Source organism: Cetorhinus maximus, chromosome 11, assembly GCF_964194155.1.
Source record: "Cetorhinus maximus chromosome 11, sCetMax3.hap1.1, whole genome shotgun sequence".
Taxonomy (NCBI): domain Eukaryota; kingdom Metazoa; phylum Chordata; class Chondrichthyes; order Lamniformes; family Cetorhinidae; genus Cetorhinus; species Cetorhinus maximus.
Genome location: NC_135889.1, coordinates 27,294,892 through 27,319,861, shown reverse-complemented (window position 1 = coordinate 27,319,861; position 24,970 = coordinate 27,294,892). Strand labels below are relative to the sequence as shown.

Sequence of the window (24,970 nt, the reverse complement as noted above, 5' to 3'; positions counted from 1 at the left end):
AATAAGAGGTTTTAAGACAGACATGGGGAGTTTTTTTTCCCCTCAGAGGGCCGTTAGTCTGTGGAATTCTCTTCCCCAGTAAGTAGTGGAGGCTAGGGTCATTAAATTTGTTCAAAGCTGAGTTAGATAGATTTTTGATAGATAAAAGAGTCAAGGGGGGCAGACACAAAAGTGGAACTGAGACCACAACTAGGTCAACCATGATCTTATTGAATGACATAGCAGGTTCGAAGGGCCACATGGCCTACTCCTGCTCCTAAGTCCTATGTTCCTATGTTTCCCCACCACTGAAATTAAACTAACTGGCCTGTAGTTGCTGTGCTTAGCTTTGCATTCTTTTTTTGCATTTTGCTGCTGTACCTGCATACAGCAGTTCAATTATTTTGTGTATGCTAGGGGACGCAACTTTGTAAATCTGTTTATACAGAATGCACTTGTGATTTTTGCAAGTGAACAAAGAAATCTTTGGAAAGGAAATCTTTCCTCTTTTTCTGTGACTCAAATGTTTGGAAGAGGCAATGAAAATCTTACTTCTTTGAACCCTTCCAACATTAATTTCTCATGTCTATTGAGTCCAACCAACAGCTACCAACTCTTCTTACCATTGATACCTCTTCCTTCTCCTTCTCTCCTTCTTCATCTCAAATGGAAGTTCCACATCAACAACAAATTTGCCTCTTCAAAATCTTACTTCATGCCACATGTGTTTGTACTAAACAAAAATCTATTTTCTGTCTGTTACAGGTGTTCTTAAGAGGGATGTTGTGTTTCTTGTTGATACATCGGACAAAGTCAGAGCTGCTTTCCCTTCAGTTCAAAGATTCATTTCTAATGTTGTAGACAATCTTGATGTTGAAAGTGACAAAGTTCGAATCAGCATTGCACAGTACAGTGATGATCCCAAAATCAACTTCCTCTTAAACACCTTTACAACAAAAGATGATGTGAAGAAAGCAGTAGAAAGCTTAAGGCATAGTGGAGGGAGACGAGCCAACACTGGTAAAGCATTGGATCATGTCAAAAGGAATGTGTTCAATATTTCTGCTGGAAGCAGATTAGGGGAAGATGTGCCTCAGTTCTTGATCCTAATCACCGCCAGCAAGTCCTCTGATGATGTTACTCAGGCAGCACTGGCTCTGAAAGAGGCTGGTGTGGCACCCTTCAGTATTGGATCAGGAAGCGTGGATGATGATGAACTCCAAAAAATTTCATTGTCCCCTAATTATGTTTTCAAAGTGAATGATCTGAGGAATGTGGAAACAATTCAACAGAATCTTCAGTCACCATTGGCAACACTGAATAAAAATCAAATAACCCAAATCATATCAGATGCTCCTACTGGTGAGGAAAAACTTTCTATTTAAAATAAAAACTACCCACATAGATTAAATTGTATAATATATCACGAAATTTGGAATAGATAATTTGTTATATATAATTACTTACTCTGGGTTTTACTGATAATTAGATGTAATAATATGTAGGATACATAGTACATAACATTCCTTTGCCTTATAATCAGACAAACCATCTATTTTTATGCTTCTTCGATTGCTTCTCTGACTAATAGGAGTTATGAGAGGGTCTTGAGTATGCTTATGTATTCAATCACTGTTCTTGCCCCATGCATTTCTCTATGGCTTTGATTATGTGTCACACACTGTCACTCTCAGTTATGATCAGGCCTTATTATTGGCTTTGCAGCTTTCTTTGGGCTTGAAAAATGCTCCCCACTGTGCTTTTGCCTTGTGGACCCTGGCAAGATGCAGCTTGCTTGAGAAACTTAAAAGCCATTATGCAGGGCTAAAGAGAAACTCAATTGCCTATTTGAATATTTTTTTTCCCTGCCAGCTGCACAAGGGTTTCCTTAAGGAATTTCCAAACCCACCTTGGTCAAACCCAGAAGTGGGCGGGATCATGTTGGGTTTGCAACTCAGTGCCACATATTGGGAAATTAACCTTGTGCCTGGAACCTGTGTTCCCTTTGTCTTTAGTCCTTACTATGAACTCCATCCCATGATCCATTTCTGTGACTGTTGCAGCCCTTAGGATTTCATTCTCAGTTTAGCCTTTCTGATCCATGCCAGAGTCCCTTTAATTAGAAATCCTTCCTTTGACAGATTTGGCACATCACCCCAACCACCTTCTCTGATTGGTCAGAAAACCTGCAAGTGGGGTGCTAATGCTGTGGCCCAGTTAAAAAATCACAACAAAACCTACTGTAGATTCTAACAGGTTCCCAACCTACTTCAGGCTCCATCAGCTTGGCTGGGACTGTCATTTCAAAATTCCGCCCAATGACTTTGGTCATCCACCTATTTAGTTGGAGAAAATTTCTGCTCATCCAGCATGAGATGTTGGACAAACATGTGACATATCAGGGGCAATGAAAGAATTAAGAGAGGTGGTGTTTAGAAACTGAGTGCCACCATAGTACATGTGGAAGCTGAAATGGTTTTAGTTGATGCCACCATGGGACTGCATACAGATGAGAAGCAGGAAAATTGCATTCTTCAGGAGCTCCAGAGGTAGCATTGTGGGAATAGAAGCCATTGTAAGTGATTCACTGGCTACAATTTGATGGGTAAGAATGTAGAACAGGTCAATAAGGACATCAAGAATAGATCATTAGGGGACTTGAGGTAACCTTGAGGAAGGTTGCTGGAGAGAACTAGGGAAAAGTAGTTGATTCTGAAGAGAAAGGCAGAACTGCGTAAGAATGGAGCCAAATGACAGCAGTACTGTCCAGCTGGACTATGTAGAAGAGGCATTGCAGAAGAGTGATATATATGGTCAACTGTGTTGAAGGTTGCTACCAGGTTGAGAGGACAAGGAAGTATAGTTTATCAAGGTCACAGCCACATAAAATGTTATTTGTAACTTTGCTGCATTGTTGTTGAACTTCTTTATGCCTTTATAGATCTGCCCTCGCCGTGTTAAAGAATTATATATGTGCATTCCTAGGGCTCTCTGTTTCTCCATAAGCTTCCATATGTTTCCACTGAGTTTATAGTCCCATTCCCTGTTTCTTTCAAATGCATTACTTCATACTTCTACACACTAACTTGCATCTGGCACCTGTTGCTCTATTTCATTATTCTGTTTGGCATCCTGAGGTATTTTATAGTCCTCCTCAATATTTACAGAGCATCCTAACTTTTGTGTTTTGATATCATGCTCCATAGGAACAAATCCAAATCAACTAATAATAATAAGAAGAAAAGTGGATCAAATACTAACCACTAGATCCCTATAGCAAAAAGCTGTCATAGACATGATGGGTTGAATGCTTCTATCTTGATTTCCAATTCCAATTTGAACTGGGCAATATCCATGAACACTAATATTTTGTTTCCTGCCTGTCAGCCATCTTTCTAGCAATGTTGCTATATTTCCTTTCATAACATCAGCCTGAATTTTTGTAACCAATTCCCATGAGACATCTTACAAAAGGCTTCCTGAAAATCCATATACCCTATATAACTATTGCTTTATTTTTCTACAACAGTTTCTATTGTTACATTGACAATTCTTAAATCTAAGAACTATTGAACAAATTGTTGTCAGAGCATTTGCTATCAACCTTTCTGGCTTTCTTAACACCTAAGGAAGCAAGCTATCAGTTCTCAATGACTTATCTACAGAGTTCAGCCATTCTCTTCAGAACCAATTCCTTTTCTCTAGTTCTCTCCAGCAACCTTTGTCCCAAATATATGGTTACTTCAAGTCCCCTAATGACCTATTCTTGAAATCCTTCTTGACCTATACCTTGACACCATCATCTGCAGACCTGGAATGGGTTTCAACATGCATGCTAAAAAACCTAGTTCTGTCTATCCATCACCACCCTCTCAACCCTCCATTGACACAATGCTGCCAGACTGCTTAGGTGGCATCCAGTCTTAGATGAGCCACAATTTCCTCGAAACATTCAAGTCCCCCCCGCCCCTTCACTCTCACCACTGAGTTCTTGTCCTTCCCGAGCCACAGTTTTAGACTTAATCAGACAATTTACAACCTTAGTGCATCGAACAGAGCTTCCAACCTCAAATGCTGTCCACAGGACTGCTGATTTCCACTTTTAATGTCACCCAGCTGCCCCTGTCTCAGTTTGGCTGCCACCAAATTCCTTCTCCATGCCTTTTACATTTCAAGGCTCTGCTGGTGTGGGTTCCATTATTCATCTGCACCCCTTCCCCCACCCCATAAACTTTAACTCATCTGAAACTCTGCCTCCTATATCCTATCCTGCACCAAGTCATACTCACCCATCACCTACCCTGGATGACCAATTTTGGTTCCTTGTCTCCCAACACCCCCAGTTAAAAACTATTTCCTGAGACCAACTTGAAGACATCTTTACTGTTTTCCTCCTTGGTTGTTTGTATGATATTAATGTTGAGGGGAGTCCAGGTGTTCCTTAAGTTTACCTCAGAGCTTTTAAACAATTCCAGGTGGAATGTAAATGTTAAGCTGAGCCATATTTGATCAATTAGGGATTAATCAATTGAAGAACAACAAGCCATAGAGAATATGCCATTACATCGAGGGGATATAGGTTTCTTACTAACCCACATCAGGAACTACACCCTTTGGAATTGTGGTGTCACCAAATGCAGCCAATTAAACATAATGGGCCAAATCTCCCACTCTCCGGATCATCAGAGACAGGATGTATGACTGAAGATGCGCATCAGGAACGTATGGAAGTCCTGACACATGGACTATTTGGGAATTTCCCAAAAAGTTTAAACTTAATGGGCAATTCCCCTGCTCCCCGGGACCCTGCACAAATGCATTGAAATCTGAGTTAGAGTCAGAGATTTTGAACAGTTCCGCACTACCTACATGGATAGTTACCCAGGAAATATTAGATCAAAACCTGGTCTAGTACCTGGGTAACTCCAATACTGACCCCCCACCTCCCACTATAAACTATCACCCCCCCAACACCCCACCCACAACCAACTGACTGCTGCCCCAAGCCATCCGACTACCCTCTCCCCGACCAGACCACTCTCCCACCCTCCACGATCACCTGACTAACACCCCAGCTAGACCCGACAGCTACAGCACCGCCCCCAACCAGATGTTACTACCCCCCTGACCACCTGGATTGCCACCCGACGAGACCAAACCTGACTACAACCCACCCCAACCTGTCCACAGCCCCCACTGGATCTGACTAACCCCTGACCACCCAATTACCCCCCATGATGCAATTACCCAATCACCCACCTATGTACTTATCTACTCACCTAGCATCTTGCATACCTTGCCTGCCTATGCACCTCACCCACGTACCCACCTCATCTACTCACCTCACCCACCCACTAACCCACCTCACCCACCCACTCACCCATTCACTCATCCATTCACTAACATTCATTGAAAGGCTGGACCTTTAAACTTACTATCATTTTTTTTCATTCATGGGATGTGGCGAGGCCAGCATTTATTGCCCATTCCTAATTGCCCTTGAGAAGTTGGTGATGAGATGCCTTCTTGAACCACTGCAGTCCATGAGGTGTAGGTACACCCATAGTGCTGGTAGGAACCCTGAATGTAGCAGGGCAGGTAGTTGGGATACTTGCCTTTATTAACCGAGGCATAGAATACAAGAGCAGGGAGGTTATGCAGGAACTATGTAAGATGCTGATTAGGCCACAACTGGAGTACTGCGTGCAGTTCTGGCCACCACATTATAGGAAGGATGTGATTGCATTGGAGAGGGTGCAGAGGAGATTTACCAGGATGCTGCCTGGGTTGGAGGGTCTGAGCTATGGGAAAAGATTGGATAGCCTGGGATGTTTTCCTTGGAGCAGCAAAGGTTGAGAGGAGACCTGATAGAGGTGTATAAAATTATGAGGGGCATAGATAGGGTGGGTAGGAAGGCACTTTTTCCATTTGTAGAAGGGTCGATAACCGGGGTCATAGATTTAAGGTAAGAGACAGAAGGCTAAGAGGGGAGTTGAGGAGAAATTTTTTCACCCAGAGGGTGGTGGGAGTCTGGAACTCACTGCCTGAAAGGGTGGTTGAGTCAGAAACTCTCGTAACATTTAAGAAGTAGTTAGATATTCACTTGCTTTGCCATAGCCTCCAGGGCTATGGGCCAAGTGCTGGAAAATGGGATTAGTGTCATCAGATACTTGTTGACCAGCGTAGACATGATGGGCTGAATGGCCTCCTTCTGTGCTGTAAACGTCTATTAGTCTGTGATAGGGAGTTCCAGGATTTTGATCCAGTGACAGTGAAGGAACAGTGGTGTTCCCATATGTCTGCTCCTCTTGCCCTTCAAGATGGTTGCAGTTGTTGGTTTGGAAGGTGCTGTCTAAGGATCCTTGGTGAGTTCCTGCAGTGCATCTTGTAGATGGTACACGCTACTGCTACTGTACGTCAGTGGTGGAGGCAGTGAATATTTGTGGATGGAGTGCGAATCAAACAGGCTGCATTGTCCTGGATGGTGTGAAGCTTCTTGAATGTTGTTGGAGTTGCACTCATCCAGGCAAGCGGAGAGTATTCCATCACACTCCTGACTTGTGCCTTGTAGATGCTGAACAGGCTTTGGGGAATCAGGAGATGACTTACTCACCACAGGACTCCTAGCCCCTGTCCTGCTGTTGTAGCCACAGTATTTATATGGCTAGTCCAGTTCAGTTTCTGGTCAATGGAAATCCCCAGAATGTTGATAGTGGGGGATTCAGTGATGGCAATGTCATTGGATGTCAAGGGCCGATTGTTAGATTCTCTCTTGTTGGAGATGAGCATTGTCTGGCACTTATGTTAATTGCCACTTGTCAGCCCAAGCCTGGATGTTATCCAAGTCTTGCTGCCTTTGGACATGGACTGCTTCAGTATCTGAGAAGTTGTGAATGGCGCTGAACATTGTGCAATCATCAGCGAACATCCCCATTTCAGTCCTTATGATGGAAGGAAGGACATTGATGAAGCAGCTGAAGATGGTTGGGCCTAGGACAGTCCCCTGACAAACTCCTGCAGTGATGTCCTGGAACTGAGATGATTGACCTCCAACAACCACAACCATCTTCCTTTGTGCTAGGTATGACTCCAACCAGTGGAGAGTATTCCCCCAATTCCCATTGACTGCAGTTTTGCTAGGGCTCCTTGATCCACACTCGGTCAAATGTGGCCTTGATGTCAAGAGCAGTCACTCTCACCTCACCTATAATGTTCAGTTCTTTTGCCCATGTTTGGACCAAGGCTGTAATGTGGTCAGAAGCTAAGTGACCCTGGTGTAACCCAAACTATGGCAGCTAGTGCTGTAAAAAGGGGCCATGTCCTGCCTCCGCTCCAACGAGTGCCCCGAGGGATGCTGCACTTTGACAGCCGGGATCGAGAAATGTGCAGCGTAGTTGGGTCGGAAGAACCTTGGCGCACAACAGCCATGCTCGTGTCATTGCTGCTGCTCGGAAGATTCAGACCATTCATTCTCATATTTAAATCCTTCATGGCCACCCTATCTGTGTAACCTTCTCCAGCCCTCCAATCTCACACATTCTACCTTTCCACTGCACTCTTCCTTTTTAGAACCCAGCTCTTAGATGGTGTAATTATCATCTATTTTCCCCTTGCACCATCATTTCTTTTGCTATTTAATCTCACTTACCTTCCACCCTATTATTGGCCTTTTTTGTCCTTCCCCTCACCCCCTTTGCCTTGATTAAAAACTCTTACATCTCTGAGTACTCCCATTTCTGACGTTCCACTGACCACAGCTAGAAAGTGAAGGTGTGTGAATATTGGTTGAGGACTGCTGCAGGCTCAGCTCTGATGCTTTCCATGCTTGAACAGCCTATAGCAAAGTTTCAGGTCACAGTATGCTCATTTTTGCAAGGAACTAGAGCCTGCAGGAAAGGGGAAAAAAGGGAGAAATGAGGTACTACATAAAACTATCACTATGGTTCACTAAGTTAGCAATACAAGTCAGGATGGCAAGTGTAGATAATGGAAAAAATAATAGCACTAGTATAACTGGGAAGTGTTGCATCAGAGTGATCTGCAACTGTGAATAGAGGCCCAGGCGTCAGATCAACTTGACAGAGATTTTATTCCACTTAGTGCTTGTTAGGAGCTCACTAGTTGAAGTAGCACCTAACTTGAAGCTGCCAAAGAGTTTTGTTATAATTTAATTATAAGTTCCTTTGTCCTAAACGGTGGGTCCTCTTGACTTAGCAATTACCACATGACTGGTTTAGGCATGAAAATGTAGATTAAACAGATTAATCATCTCTTATCTCACAGAATCCTGCAAGCCTTGTGGTGATGTGCTGAACTGATCTCAGAATTTTCCTACAGAATGTACTTACTTGATCACATTAACATTGGCACTTTCTCTTCACATTTTACAGCCTCATCCTATTATCTGACACACCTTCTGTCCTTATCGAAATTCTATTCAAGTCAGTTATAGTAAAGCAGTTTTACACCTTGTTCTGGTTTATTTCAGTCTCCCTGTCAGCTAAGTTCAGCTAATTCTTTGTGCTCGAACACATACACACTTTGTTCCTTCACATGATATGTCAACTATTGCAATGTATTTATTCTTATGCCATGCCATTTAGCATGCCATGTTATACTATCCTCTGAAGAAGTCAATGGCTAAAGCATCTTTTGAATATGATGGTTCCTCTGGGGAGTACAGATGGAGCCAAGACCACGGCACCATAGGTGGTTCAGCTGTAGACATGGGGACAGAGGAAGATTGGGAATAATGATTGGCAAATCAATAGTTAAGGAAACAGATAGGCATTTCTGCGGCCTCATATGCAGTTCCAGGATGGTATTTGCTTTCCTATACTGACGCTATGCTGATACTATGATGAATCTGCGCTGACACTCCAGTACAGAACTGAGGGAGCACTGCACTTTTGGAGGTGCCAGCTTTTGAATGAGATGTTAACCCAAGGCCCCCTTTGCCTGCTTCAGTAAATGTAAAAGATCCCATGTCACCATGTCAAAGAAGAGCAGGGGAGTTATCCTCGGTGTTCTGGCTAATCTGTCAATCATTATCATATTGCTAAACAAAAACAAAAATACCTGGAAAAACTGAGCAGGTCTGGCAGCATCAGCGGAGAAGAGCAAAGTTGACGTTTCGAGTCCTCATGACCCTTCAACAGAACTAAGTAGAAATAGGAAAGGGGTGAAATATAAGCTGGTTTAAGGGGGGAAGAAGGGGGGGGGTTTGTTGGGATAAGCAAGCAGTGATAGGAGGAGATAACCAAAAGATATCACAGACAAAAGAACAAAGAGGTGTTGAAGGTGGTGATATTATCAAAAAGAATGTGCTAATTAAGAGTGGAGAGCAGGACAAGCAAGGTAGCTCTAGTGGGGGTGGGATGAAATAACCGATGCGTGGAATACATTTAAAAATAATTGAAATAGGTGGGAAAAGAAAAATCTATATAAATTATTGGAAAAAACAAAAGGGAGGGGGAAGAAACGGAAAGGGGGTGGGGATAGAGGAGGGAGTTCAACATCTAAAGTTGTTGAACTCAATATTCAGTCCGGAAGGCTGTAAAGTGCCTTGTTGGAAGATGAGGTGCTGTTCCTCCAGTTTGCGTTGAGCTTCACTGGAACAATGCAGCAAGCCAAGGACAGACAGACAGGCAATAGAGCACGGTGGAGTGTTAAAATGGCAAGCGACAGGGAGGTCTGGGTAATGCTTACAGACAGACCGAAGGTGTTCTGCAAAGCGGTCACCCAGTCTGCGTTTGGTCTCTCCAATGTAGAGGAAACCGCATTGGGAGCAACAAATGCAGTAGACTAAGTTGGGGGAAATTCAAGTGAAATGCTGCTTCACTTGAAAGGAGTGTTTGGGCCCTTGGACGGTGAGGAGAGAGGAAGTGAAGGGGCAGGTGTTGCATATTTTGCGTTTGCATGGGGAGGTGCCGTAGGTGGGGGTTGAGGAGTAGGGGGTGAGGGAGGAGTGGACCAGGGTGTCACGGAGGGAACGATCCCTACGGAATGCCGCCAGGGGGGGTGAAGGGAAGATGTGTTTGGTGGTGGCATCATGCTGAAGTTGGCGGAAATGGCGGAGGATGATCCTTTGAATGCGGAGGCTGGTGGGGTGATAAGTGAGGACAAGGGGGACCCTATCATGTTTCTGGAAGGGAGGAGAAGGCGCAAGGGCGGATGCGCGGGAGATGGGCCGGACACGGTTGAGGGCCCTGTCAACTACCGTGGGTGGAAAACCTCGGTTAAGGAAGAAGGAGGACATGTCAGAGGAACTGTTTTTCCAGGTATTTCTGTTTTTGTTTTGGATTTCCAGCATCCGCAGTTTTTTGTTTTTATCTCTGTGTTATTATCATATTGATGTTTGTGGGAGTTTACTATGCACATATTAGCTGCCGCATTTCCTGCATTCCAACAGGTACTACACTTCAAAAAGTACTTCATTGGTTTTAAATTGCTTTGAGACATCGGGTTGTTATGAAAAGTGCTATATAAATGCACTTTTTCTTTTTCTGGTGCCAGGATAAAGGATGGCACTGAGCAGTTGCAGGACACCCTGGGTGCCATAGGTGAACAGCCAGAGGCCGTGAACAATATCAGGAATACTGCCAAAGATGAAAAGCAGGATGAGAGTCCTGGAAACATATTTTGGAGAGTTAGGAAATAAATTAATATGCAGGTCTTTGAAGGTAGCAATCTCCAGATTGCTAGTGAGTATAGAAATAGAAGGATAGGGCAGGTGAACGCATGACTGGAGAGATGATGCTGGAAGGTAAGCATTAGATTCATGAGACATTGTGACTAGCTACTGGGCAGGTGGGCCATTTACCGGCCAGATGGGTCGCACCTCAACAGAGTTGGGACCATTGTTTTGGAGGAGCAGTTGCTAGTTCTTTGGAAAGCGTTTAAACCAATATGGCAGGGGATAGGTACTAAGAGATAGCATTAGAAAGAAGAAACAAGGTGCAAAATGATAGGGTAAAATAGGTAGCACTAGAGTAAGAAATAGTAAGATGAGGTCATATCTTTGAGAGTTGATTTAATACGAGAATGGCCAGAGGATTTCATGCAAACAATAATGGTCACCCCAAGAGAGAAGCTAAAGGCATGCCGATGTTCTGACTTTCATACAATTACTCTGATTAACCATACTTTGATGGTTGTGTTGAGAATTGTAACAAAGAAAGTGGGTAGGAAAGCGCAGAACTACATTGGAGATGACCACTTTGGATTCCAGGAAGAAAGAGGTACAAGGGAAGCAATTGGCATTATAAGATTAATGAGTGGATGACTTCCACCTGGAAATTGCCCTCCAGGCCACTCACCATCCTGACTTGGAACTTTACCGCCATTCCTTCGCTGTCGCTGGGTCAAAATCCTGGAGCTCCCTCCCTGTGGGTGTACCTACACCACATGGACTGCAGCGCTTCAAGAAGGCAGCTCACCACAACCTTCTGAAGGGCAACTAGGGATGGGCAATAAATGCTGGCCTAGCCAGTGATGCCCACACCCCGTAAATGAATTTTTAAAAATGAGTGCACTTTAGAGTTTGGACAAGAAGTATATGTTTGTTTTGTAGGTTTTGAAAAAGCATTCGATCAGGCTTACTGGACTAAGCTCTTGACGGTGTTGAAAGACATTGAGGTAGACTGGAGAGATAGAGGACTCATAAAGAAATCTGGCATGGAACAAATAGCAACAGAGAGGGCAGTCAGTGTCGAGTTGGAACCATGTCTAACTGGAAGTATTGTTGATCACCAGTCCTCCTGAATGTTTATGCAGAGCAATGATGAAAGAAGCCTTTGAAGACACAGAATTTAGTGCTATGATTGGAGGGGCTTGGGGGTGCAGTTGTGTGGGAGGGGGGGTTGGTAAATGATAACATCAGTTAGATTTGCAGATGATAAAGCACTTGTAACAAGAACTTGTAGATAAACTAGTAACAGTAGGCATGAATTTTGGCATGAAAGTGAACATCAGCAAAACCAAAGTGCAACATATCTCCAGATGACCAAAAAATATTCACATAAGCCCAGATCTCCTGGTCTTTGGATGGCGGGGTCCATAGAAAGTGGGTGGAAGGGCAGAGCCTGGCATAGGGGTAATATGGGGACATGGGGTTGGTGGGGGGCATGAGATGGCATGGATGAGGCATGGTGAGTGTTTGGAGGGTGAAGTGGCTCAGCGGGGAGAGGGCTGGAGGGCCTTTGTGTTTTTTCTTTCACTGAGACAATAAACAGCCCACCTCGGTACCTGTCATCCACTGTGTCTGCCTCTACATTTCTTCCTGGGTCAACTAGCCCAACTCCAGCTCACACCCTAACCCCAGCAATGAAGATCCTGCCTTGGCGGACACTTTCTCCCGACGTGGGCAAGCCAGGATGTGAATTTTCACGACTTCCCCCACTTACCTCGAGGATGAAAACCCAGGCCAAGGTGTTCAGGAAAGATAGAGAAGGGAAGAAGAGGGATGGCAATATTGGTTAAGGATGATATTAGTGCTGGAGAGAATGTCCTAGAGGGATCAAGGACAGAATCTATTTGGTTAGAGGTAAGAAACAGTAGAGGTGCCATAATATGACTGGATGTATTCTATAGACCACTGACTAATAGGAAAGATGTAAAGGTACAAATTTGAATAGATATTACAGAGAGGTGTAAAAACTATAGAGCACTGATAATGGGCGTCTTTAATTATCCTAATTAAGGATAGTAACAATGTAAAGGACAGAGAGCACAAAGAATCTCCAAAGCAGAATTAAGAGAATTTTCTTGATCAGTGTGTTTCCAACCCAAGAAGGAAGGAGGCATTGCCGGATCCAGTTCTGGGGAATGAGGTGGGTCAAGTGGATCAAGTGTCAATAGGGGGACATTTAAGAAACAGTGATTATAGTATCATAAGGTTTAAATTAGCTGTGGAAAAGGACAAAGAAAAATCTAGAGTAATTAGAGGAGGGCCAAATTCACTGGGTTAAGAACTGATCTAGCCCAAGTAAATTGCTGTAGTCTGGAGCTATGGATAGTGATGGTAGAAGCTCCAATTTTCTTCCCATCACATGCTAACCAGGAATCTCTCCCATTTTTACCACCTGCTTTGACATGTGTTAGAAGGTTTTGCAGGTTGATACTCAACCTGTTTGGCCATGTTATGATGGGCCTTCCTTGGTCATCAAGTCCTAGGTGGAACTTGAACCTTGAGCTTCTATCCCAGAGCCAGGCACACGACCCATTGCCCCACAAGACCTCCTAGTTTCTAAGTTCCCTATTTCAAATCTATGTGATGATGTATGTAATTTTGCGAAAATATGAGTAAACCATAGGTAATTTTCAGCTTTTGTGTTATGAACCAATTAAAAAATAGAATTGTTTCGCAGTTCCAGATCCTGCCATGAAAGACATTGTGTTCCTGATCGATGGATCCAGCAGTGGTAGAAATCAACACTTTGTCCATATCCGTGATTTTGTCTGGAGTATAATCAGTCGTCTTGATGTTGGAGCCAACAAAGTTCGCATTGGTCTGGCACAATTCAGCAACAATGGAAAAACAGAGTTTATTTTGAAACAACATTCAAATAAAAGAGCCCTTCAAGATGCCATTAGGCGAATTAGACCTAAAGGTGGGGCCCCACTTAACATCGGCAAAGGCTTGGACTTTGTCTTGAAAAATCAATTCACCGAATCGGCCGGAAGCAGAAAGGAACAAGGAGTTCCCCAGTATCTGATAGTCATCAATGGAGAGAAGTCCAGAGATGACATCCGCCCTTATTTAGCTCTATTAAAAAATTCAGGAATTAATGTTTTCGGTGTAGGAGCAAAGAATGCAAATCAAGATGAACTTGAACGAATCACAACTATTCCTTATGCTACTTACATAGTAAATAACTTCCCAGACCTTAAAGGTGTGCAAAACAAATTGCTCACTCGTTTGCTGATGGAAGATCCTGCAACCTATGAACCAGAGCCAGAACCTCCAACTGAAGGTGTGTACCTAAAGCTAATTGCTGTCAATATTAGTGGATGAGGCTTAATGCATACTTATGACTTTCTGTTGTCTGCTCTTTTTAATTCAGGCATTAATCTATTCCCATTGGATTAACCTCTCCAGTAAAAGAGTCAGCAGAGGAATGTTATGCATTGTTTGTAAACTAATGTATCAAATTATGAAGTTGAGGCTCCAGTTTCCGTGGTTTTGCTGCTTTATTAAAGGGGTCAACATTACCTTTTTCCTATATTAAAAAGTAGCAATTTTGTTTTGTGCAGGAAGGAAAAGAATAAGATTTATGTCATGACAACTTCATATGTAACAATATGTGCAACAAATATGTGCAACAACATATTTCCATACAACTGAAGTGATTGCATCAGCAAAAAAGTTGTGGAACTATTTTTCATCTCTCTTTTCATAATGGTTTTACAATTTCTAGTGCATTTGTAAGTTTTATTTTTTTTAAGTAGCCAAGGTTAGCATGGAGATCCAGAGTGCAGGACTGTTCCAGAGTTGGAGACAAAAAATCAGTAAAAGGTAGCATTTAATTTTTGTCAAACTTGTTAGGAGGAAATGAAGACTTGAGGGAAAGAATTTTAGGGTCTTGGAAAAGAACGAGCCCGATCAAGAAATGATGTGATTCATTTTCAATTTCAACATAGTTAGGATGCAGGAAAAAGGAAGGAAAATGTAAGTTGATAGATTTGGAAGTTAGGAAGAATAGAATAGGAAAACTAAAAGGAACATTAAACATTGGGATACATTTTCATGTGTGGGTCCTGATCCTGCTGGTGGGAGGTAATGTGGGTCGAGAACCTATTAAGTGGTTGCTTCAAGGAGCCCCATCCAATTAAGGACTTCGAAAGCTGGAAGGCCAGTAGGAGGCATTGAAAGCCCACCGTCAGAAGTGGGAACTGCCAATGTAGGTACTAACATGTGAATATACAAAATAGGAGCAGAAATAGGCCTTTCGGCCCCTTGAGCCTGCTCCGCCATTCAATAAAATCATGGCTGATCTGTTGGTGTTTCAAGAAGTACATTCCCATCTACCCTGATAACCTTTGACTCCCTTGCCTTACAAGAATCTATCTACCTTTGCCTTAAAAATATTCAATGACTCCGCTTCCACCACCTCCTGAGGCAGAGAGTTCCAAAGTCACACAACCCTCTGAGAGAAAAAACTTTTCCTCATCTCTGTCCTATAAGGGCGACCCCTAATTTTAAAACAATGCCCCCTAGTTCTGGACTCGCCCACAAGAGAAAACACCCTTTTCACGTGCTCCTTGTTGAGACCATTCAGGATCTTATTTCTTCAATCAAGTCACCCCTCACTTTTCTAAACTCAAGTGGAAACAAGCCTAGTCTGTTCAACTTTTCCTCATAAGACAAACCGCTCATTTCAGGTATCAATCCGATAAGCCTCCTCTGAACCGCCTCCAACACATTTACATTCTTCCTTAAATAAGGAGACCAAAGCTGCACGCAGTATTTCAGATAAAAGCAAAATACTGCAGATGCTAGAAATCTGAAATAGAAACAGAAAATGCTGGAAAATCTCGGCAGGTCTGGCAGCGTCTGTGGAGAAAGAAATAGGGTTAACATTTTGAGTCCATATGACCCTTCTTCACAGTATTCAAGATGCGGTCTCACCAATGCCCTGTAACTGAAGCATAACACCCTTTTATGTTCAATTCCTCTCATTATAAAGGATAGTATTCCATTAACCTTCTTGATTACTTGCTGTGCCTGCATATTAATCTTTTGTGACTCATGCACAAGAACACCTAGATCCCTTTGCACCTCGGAATTCTGCAGCCGTTCTCTGTTTAAGTAATATTCTGCTTTTTTATTTTTCCTGCCAAAGTGGACAACTACACATTTTCCCACATTATGCTTTATCTGCCAAATTTTTGCCCACTCACTCAACTTAATTGCGGATGACACGAAAATTGGTGGGGTGGTAAATAGTGAGGAGGATAGCCTTAGATTAAAGGAGGATATAGACGGGCTGGTCAGATGGGCTGATCAGTGGCAAATGGAATTTAATCCGGATAAGTGTGAGGTGATGCACTTGGGCAGGACATTTAAGGCACGGGAATACATGATGAGTGGTAGGACCCTGGGAAGTACCAAGGATCAGAGGGACCATGGTGTACATGTCCACTGGTCCCTTAAGGTAGCGGGACAGGTAGATAAGGTGGTTAAGAAGGTATATGGGATACTTGCCTTTATTAGCCGAGACATAGAATATAAGAGCAGGGAGGTTATGTTGGAACTGTATAAAACGCTGGTTAGGCCACAGCTAGAGTATTGCGTGCAGTTCTGGATCCACATTATAGGAAGGATGTGATTGCACTAGAGAGAGTGCAGAGATTTACCAGGATGTTATCTGGAATGGAGAGTTTTAATTATGAGGAGAGATTGGATAGACTCGGGTTATTTTCCCTGGAGCAGAGGAGATTGAGTGGAGACATGATTGAGGTGTATAAACTTATGAGGGGCATAGATAGGGTAGACAGGAAGGAACTTTTCCCCTTGGTGGAGGGATCAATAACCAGGGGGCATAGATTTAAGGTAAGGGTCAGGAGATTTAGATGGGATGTGAGGAAGAATTTTTTCACCCAGAGGGTGGTGGGAATCTGGAACTCACTGCCTGAAAGGGTGGTAGAGGCAGAAATCTTCCTAAAATTTAAGAAGTATTTGGATGTGCACTTGCGATGCCATGGCATACAAGGCTATGGGCCTAGTGCTGGAAAATGGGATTAGAATAGTTAGGCGCTTGTTTGACCCGTGCAGACTTGATGGGCCGAAGGGCCTTTTTCTGTGCTGTAGACCTCTATGACTCTATTATTTATACAGATGACAGAGAGAGCATGTCAAGTTGGAGGTGCTCTCTGAATGCTTTTTAAAAACTTTAAAAACAAGAAGTGGCAATAGCTATGTGAGTGCCATTGTGAAGATATCCATGACGACCAAGTTGTAACCAACTTAGAATGCCAGCTGTAGGGAGACGGTTGGGGCGCAGTGTAAAACAACGCTGGAGTGTAGCCCCCCTCCCTTCCCCACCCTCCTCTCCGGTCTGCTGGGTTTCAGGAGTCAGCCTCAGAACATTGACCTTAGTAGGCACTTTAAATTGCTTCAATACCTGTTGTTTGGTGACAAGTAGACAAGCCACCCCCATCGTCCCAATGAGGCTCTTCAAAAAAGGACTGTTGGGAAATTGCAGGCCCATCCACCTCTGGCAGCCCCTCCACAGCTTTTTAAAAGTTCAGCTCATTTGTCTATCCATTATAAATAACAGGCAATAACATTTATGGGAGAGAGGGCACGCTGGAACCTAGATTAACTTCCAGACTTAATCCATGATTGAGACTGAGTTAGCTGCCTCTCAGCTAAGAATCATTACTATTGGTCTTTGAATCCAAACCTGAGGGAAAAAATGGTCCACCAGATGGAAAATGCATATGTAGCTGTTTGCTTTCCCTTATTCTTTCATTGAACGTGGGTGTCACTGGCAAGACCACTATTTGTTACTCATCCCTAACTGCCCTTGAAAAAGTGGTTGTGAGCCACTTTCTTGACCTTTGTAGAACATGTGCTGTACATACACTCACAGTGCTGTTAGGGAGGGAATTCCAGGATTTTGACCGAGCAACAATGAAGGAATGGTGATATATTTCCAATTCAGGATATTGTGTGGCTTGGAGGGGTACTCCCAGGTGGTAGTGTTCCCCTGCATCTGCTGCCTTTGTCCTTCTAGGTGGTAGAGGTCATGGGTTTGTAAGGTGCTGCTGAGTGTGCCTTGGTGAGTTGCTGAGTTGAATCTTGTAGATGGCACATACTGCTGCCACTGTGCGTCGATGGTGGAGGAAGTGAATGTTTAAGGTGATAGATGGGATGCTGATCAAGCGGGCTGCTGTGTCATGGATGGTGTCAAGCTTCTTGAGTGTTGTTGGAGCTGCACTCATCCAGGCAAGTGGAGAGTATTCAATCACTCTCCTTACTTGCGCCTTGTAGATGGTGAACAGGCTTTGGGGATTCAGGAGATGAGTTATTCACAGTAGAATTCCTAGCCTCTGACCTGTTCTTGTATTCAAAGCATTTATATGACTGGGCCAGTTACGTTTGAGGTTAATGGTAACCCCAGAATGTTATGGTGGGAAATTCAATGATGCTAGTGCCATTGAACATCAAGATGTGATGGTTAGATTCTCTCTTGTTGGAGATGATCATTGCCTGGCACATGGGAGGCTGCTTATCAGCTCAAGCTACATTGTTGTCTAGATCATGTATGTGGGCATGGCCTGCTTCAGTAGCTGAAGAGTCTTGAATGATGCTGAACGCTGTGCAATTATCAACATATTTTACTACTTCTGTCCTTAAGTTGGAGGGAAGGTCATTGATGAAGCAGCTGAGGATGGTTGGGCCTAGGACACCACCCTGAGGAACTCCAGCAGAGATACCCTGGGATTCCAACTTGGCTTGGCTTCCAACAAGCCCAACCATCTTCTTTTGTGCTAGGTATGATCTGACCAATGGAGAGTTTTCCCCTGATTTCCATTGACTTCAGTTTTGCTTGTGCACCTTGATGCCACACCAAGTGAAAAACTGCCTTGATGTCAAAGGAAGTCACTCTCACCTCACCTCTGGAATTCAGCTTTTTTGCCCATGTTTAGACTAAGGCTACAATGAGATCTGGAGTCAAGTAGGCCTGGAGGAACCTAGAGAGGAGAGGATTGGATTCGATTATGATGCTACATATAGTCCCCGTTCCTAGTTGCTGATTGAGCTTTCACTCACAAAATATGGTTGTTATTGGATGACATAGGGCAGGGTTTTCCCGTCAGCAAGGGGGTGACGGGACCTGCTCGCCGACGTGCAAAATGACGCGCGGTGACATCGGGCAGAACTCCCAACGTCACCACGTCCCACTTAAATTTTCAGGTAGGCGGGGACTCAGCAAAATCAGCTATGCGCCCGCGGACCTGTCATGGCCAATTGAGGCCATTGACAGAGTCATTGAAGTAATTAATGGACCTGCCCGTCCAACCTTAAGGTTGGCGGGCAGGCCAGTAGCACTGGTGGGCATTAGAAAAAGCATGAATCCTCATTCACGGGTGGGATGAGGTTTCATGTAGGTTTTAAAACATTTAATTAAAGTTTTTTGAAAAGTTATGGACATGTCCCAACTCATGTGACAGTGTCACATGAGGGGACATGTCAGGGATTTTTTTTTTTTCTATTTTTAATATTTTTGACAGTAGAGCCAATTTCCCTGAGGCAGCACTTAGCCTCTAAGAGCGCACTCTCAGGTTTAGGGAATCCCCCCGCAGCCTGCACAGGGAGCTCATAGCGCTTCCATGCGGACGTCACACTGGGCGGGCCTTAATTGGCCCGCCTACGTAAAATGGTGGTGCGCCGATCGGAGGTGAGTTTCCGCGCGCCCACACTTCAACTTCACCCCTGACAGGGGGAAAATCCTGCCTATAGAGTGCTCTGGTGCTTACCAAAGTATAAATCAACAACTTGGCAACAGGAGAGAATCTCAGGGGGGCTGTGGAGGAGGTGAATTTTATGCATGATGATCTAAAATTATCCATAGCAAGTTATGAATAGTTTGAAATTGTACATTACATATTAATAAACATTGGCCACATTTCCAATTCACTGCATTTTAATTTCTTCAATTTGTTTCTTAAGTTTTGCCACAGAAAAATGCTGATATCGTATTTCTCCTGGATGGCTCTATAAACATTGGACGGCAGAATTTTCCCAGACTGACACAGTTTGTTTCCAGTATAGTTGATGCTATCTACGCTGATGATGGAGCGATCCAGGTGGGAGTTGTCCAGTACAATTCCGATGTGAATGACGAATTTTTCTTCAATGAGTATCGGACAAGAGCTGATGTCCTCAAAGCTATTGAGAATATCCAGTACAAGGGAGGAAGATCATTAAACACTGGAGCAGCCTTGAGGCATGTTAAAAACAGCCATTTTATTAAAGTAGCAGGGAGTAGGATTGAAGAAGGGGTTCCGCAAATCGCTTTCCTTCTGATTGGTGGCAAGTCAAATAATGATGCAATAGCAGCTGCAACGGAGCTAAAGAATGCTCGATTCAAGATCTTCACTGTGGGAGTGCAGAATGCAGACTTACAGGAGATCACCGAACTCGCAAGTGAACCAGCTGGAGCTTTTAGGGTATCTGACATGGAAAAACTTTCTGAATTGACCGAGCAAGTGTTATTAGCCACAACTGATGTCATGGAAGGTGAACTGTGCCCGAAAGTGCCCGAAACAATAAAAGGTAACAACTTAAGATAAAATTTAAAACATTTGTATTTTGCAAAAAAGTGAATAACCAAGCATTGGGAGTGGGTTTGGGGTGTGAGTATCAGTTGGTAAGCAGTATATTTTGATTTTTATTCCTGCTCTGTGCTGAACTAGATAATACCACATGGGTGAAGGTGTAAAACTGATCTATTCTCCCTGACTAGCATTTCGCATAAGAGACTAGCCACTTTCCTGAGCTGAAAGAGGGTGATGATTTTATACTGGTTCAGGTTCTGATTTTAATATGTAATGTTTTCCAAAAGCTCCATCTCCAGACTGTACTCCAACTTGTTTGTGCTTCAATGTCCTAGCTGGCCTGAGCTCATCTAACTTCCGAAGACAGTTCATGGAACCTATGTCTACCTTTGATAATCTAATTGTCCAGCTTCTATTGGCTTATTACCTATTGTGATATATCATGGGAGAGAGGTAGACCTCGACTCCTTTGTTTTTACATGGTTTGGCCTCACGAGAACAGCAGGAACTTCCCCACTCAGGGACTTGGACTGCCCAACCATAGAGCTTGCACAGACATGCTGAACCAAATTGCCTCCATCTGTGTAGTAGACTTCCATAGTTCTGTGAACAGAAGATGGAATGGATAAATTGAATAATTTTGGATATTTTTGTTAATCAATGTTGTCTGTTTATTATAGTAATGCTTTATTTTGAAATATACAATGGAATAGACAAGAATCAGAATATTGTCAAAAGACTCTTGTGAGGGGCATGGTCAAAATCATATCAGCCCCACAGAAGCGGTCCTGAGAAGCAGGGTGATATGGAAATTTGAAACCGCATGCATCAGGTCGGTTCTTCTACATGTTCCCACCTCTAGGAGATCTACCCAGTGGCTGGTTCCCTGCATCAGCAGCTGTTCATCCGGTAGCAATGGGTTTCCAATCGAAGCACTTCAAAGGGCAATTAGCCCCTATTTTTGGACACAGCTGGAATCTTGCGAGCAATACACACGGCCATTCTCCCCAGTCTCCCCCCACAACTCCAACATACAGATGAATCTTGCATATGCTCCACATGCTTATGGCAGCTGCACTCCCTCTCTGTTTCTCCATCAGTCTGGACTTCAGCAGACTTCCACTAGTCTCCATTGGAGTGGGCCTCAATGTCCTGTGTTCCACCTCGGGAACCCATCCTCTGTCCTTAATTGGCCACCTTCTGGAAGTCTATCTCTGACGGCAATGCAGCCCAGTGAAAATTTTTAAAGAGGAAAAGATTTTACCTGATAATTTTGTGGTGAATACTGATTGTTCAATGATTGACTTTTAGTTAATTGCAGGATAGTCCAATAGCCAACATAGGACATGATTCCACAACCTATGATTAGCTCCATTTGCAAAACTGTAACTATATAGATAGAAAATGTTGGGGATTTTTACATGCAATTAAATCATACAGCCAACCTCATTCGGCAATTATCAGAATTTTCACACAATAGGTGAATATTTCATTTTTGATGCTGTTAAAGCCAATATATGGCAAATATTATTTTTTCAGCCATAGTGAAGGATCCATAAGGATTGGGGTTACATAATGCACCTATGCTACTTGAAATAGCCAGATGCTGTCAACCTCCTTTTTAAGCACTATTGACTTAAAAAGAAAATGTCTCTTTGTTTATCCCCACAGGATGCAATATTGATGTTTTGCTTGGCTTTGATATCAGCGGAGTTGGATTACCAAATGATGTTTTTGCAACTCAGAGAGGTTTCCAGTCCAAGGCAGGAGATATTTTACAGAGAATTTCACAGTTGCGGACCATAAGCTGCACAGGCTCACAGTCACCCAATGTAAGAATTGGGATCATGGTTTTCAATCAACGTGGCCAAAGCCAGGTCATTGATTTAGTGGAATATCACCCCGGAATAATTAATCAATTCAACGATCTAAGAAATCTCGGTCCATATGTCTTGAATGCAGGAACTTTAGATGCATACAAGAACACTTTTAAATCTGATGGTTCTGATCGTGTAAAGGTAAGTACTTCATTCCGGACTGTTTCTTTTTATTTAAAAGTCATTATTGATTGGCTGCAAAAGATCATTGTTTAGAGTTGGTGTTCTCCTACTTTTATATTGTTGTCACTTGCTCTTCTTAAAAAGTTTGGAATGTCATTATCTGTGCTTTTAATCTAGGTTTTTTTATTGTGGTTCGGTGTCATTGGTCACTCCCATAAGTGGACTGTGTGCCCTCATGATTTGTCTTTTCTGTCCAACATCTGGATGAATGATAATGTGATCCAGAGACCCTTTACTCAACATGACAACTACTGGAATGTATCAAGTATTGCCATGTGAATCCTACTCTCTTTACAGATGGCAGAGTGGATAAAGCGCTCTTAGCAAATCAAGCCACAGGCTTCAAACTAATGAATACACACCTAAGTTATGTAAATAAAGCCAGCTGTCACACAAAGACATAATTCCCAAATGCTTGAAAAAATAAAAATAATAAAGATGCAGCTCGCTTTGCCTAAAAATAAATCAACGCAAAAGCAAAAGATCACTTATTAACTCTTTCTAGCTAATCTGGTTCAGCCATTACCAAAGTACACTTTTTGGCTGTCAGCTATGTATTGACACAGACTTTGACTGCCTCTTTCTCCTGTATCTCTTTCATTTTGGGAACAGGAAGGTATAAAGTTTTTACCAACTGTGCAATCAATCACAGGGTACTCTAATGAATCAAAGAAGTCTCCTCTTTTCAAAGCATTCAGAAATAGCTGTGAAGCCCCACAAGATTCTGTTTGGCCTTGCATTGTTTAAGGTGTCACTGCATTCAAGTTTACAGAGTGCAGTGGCACTATATGGGCCAATGAGGCCATCTCTGTCATGTGGACCAAAACAAGCTTACATTTTGAGGAAACCTCCCCTTGATAGCTTCTGCTAACAGGTTGTTTTGTGTGATTTAGGGCATTGCCTCCTTACATGTTGGCTCTAGCAGTACAGAAATCAAATTCAACACAGGCAAAAATCAATTTTTCCACAACAACATTCAATTTTTATTTATGTTCAATTTTGTTTTCCTTCTGTTTGAAAGGTCGTTATCCATTTCACCGATGGTATAGATGACAACTTTTCTCAATTAAAGAGTCAGACTGAAAAGCTACGGAGAGAAGGTAAACCAAAGCAGATATATTCATCTTTGCAACCCATTTTGACACTTTACCTCCCATTAAAGAGTTACAATTTTGTTTGGTGCAAAGTAACACTAGACAGCATTAACTCCCATCCACTTTATTCAAAACAAAGGAAGTCATATTCTTGTGTTTCTCTACATAGGTCTGTTTTAGTCAGTTGACTGCACAATCATCATCTGGAGTCTACTAGAATATATGATTTTGTAGCCAACCAAGTACAAAATTTATTGACTGTTCCACAGGAGGAGTTATCTACAGGAGACTTATTGGGTGTGAATTTCACCTTTTAATCAAACGCAAGGAAATATTATTTATCTCTGGAATTATCAACCTACCAATTTGGCTTCAAAAAGTATGATTTCAGAGAATGTAATTTTGCTCATAAATCGTTAACTAATCAGAGAGAAAAAGAACCATTTATCCATTTTCCCTGAAAATTGGAATTTCATTCAACGATGATTATCATTGCCAAGGACCATAGAAATCAAACACGCAGGGCTGTGTTTAAAATATTTTATGATAGGTAATGATCACAACATATGAGATATACACATGCCATAAGCCGGTCATGCTTTTTTTTAGGTACCTGTGAATTTGAATTCAGTAGCTGCTAAGGAAGGGCTGGAAAAAAATTAATTAAAATTTTATTTCAAGTTTTAATTAAATTTTACTTACCAGAAAATCACTTGTAGAGTCATAGGGCCGAATTTTCCCAGATTTGCACTAAGTGCGGTAGTGGGCGGGTAAAATGGATACAAAAATGGTGGGTTTTCACACCATATGGTCCCGAGCCCGCCTCATTATTTATTCACTCCCGTGAAACACACCGTTTCCATGGTAGGCGGGCTCTCATTTGTCTGCCAGCCATCACCCAGCTGTTGCATCACACCAGCCACTATGTTTAAAAGGCAGCCACCAGCTCACCACCGCTGCCCAGGAGACATGGAAAGCAAAGGGAAAAAGACTGCAGCCCCCTCAATGACAGGTCCCTCAAGCGACTTCTGGATGCCGTGGAGGCCTGCCGGGATGTGCTCTACCCCTGCTCTGACTGCAGGATGGGTAGCAATGTCACCAATCTGGTTTGTGAGATGGTGGCAGCGGTGGTCAGCTCAATGCCCTGCAAAAAGAGGACAGCCACCCAGTGCCGCAAAAGGGATGATGAGCAGCTCGATCTCACTCCAGCTCGATCTCACTCCAGCTACCCCTTCCGCTCACAGAGTTAGCCAGGGCCCCTCAGGCACCCATAGGGAGGAGGATCAGCAGGTGCACACTCCGGGGCCGAGGAAGGTGCCACTGCCACACAGCAGGACCCCGAATGCAGGCCAGGGCCCACCAAGTCTCGGCCCTCCAGAGGACGCTCGCCAAAGTCATCACAGACAGGACATCACAGTCAGAAGGCTGCCTCCACCTCTGCGGTGGATGTCCGGGGAGCACCAAGGCAGGGTTAGGAAAGCCAAGCAAAAGTAGTTGTACAGCCTGGATGTTGATCACCTGTACATGCTGTTCGCTATTGTCAATAAACTC

The 24,970-nt window shown here is 43.2% G+C and overlaps 1 protein-coding gene across 1 annotated transcript in view; it reads left to right on the top strand.

Moving 5' to 3' along the window:
- LOC144686457 (collagen alpha-3(VI) chain-like) overlaps positions 1-24,970 on the top strand; it is a 254,671-nt gene that overhangs the window by 147,585 nt on the left and 82,116 nt on the right. Inside the window, exons 14-18 of the mRNA XM_078551696.1 lie at positions 745-1,341; positions 13,347-13,952; positions 19,658-20,263; positions 21,937-22,283; positions 23,347-23,425. Of these exons, the coding sequence (XP_078407822.1) occupies positions 745-1,341; positions 13,347-13,952; positions 19,658-20,263; positions 21,937-22,283; positions 23,347-23,425 (2,235 nt within the window). The remainder of the gene's footprint in view (positions 1-744; positions 1,342-13,346; positions 13,953-19,657; positions 20,264-21,936; positions 22,284-23,346; positions 23,426-24,970) is intronic.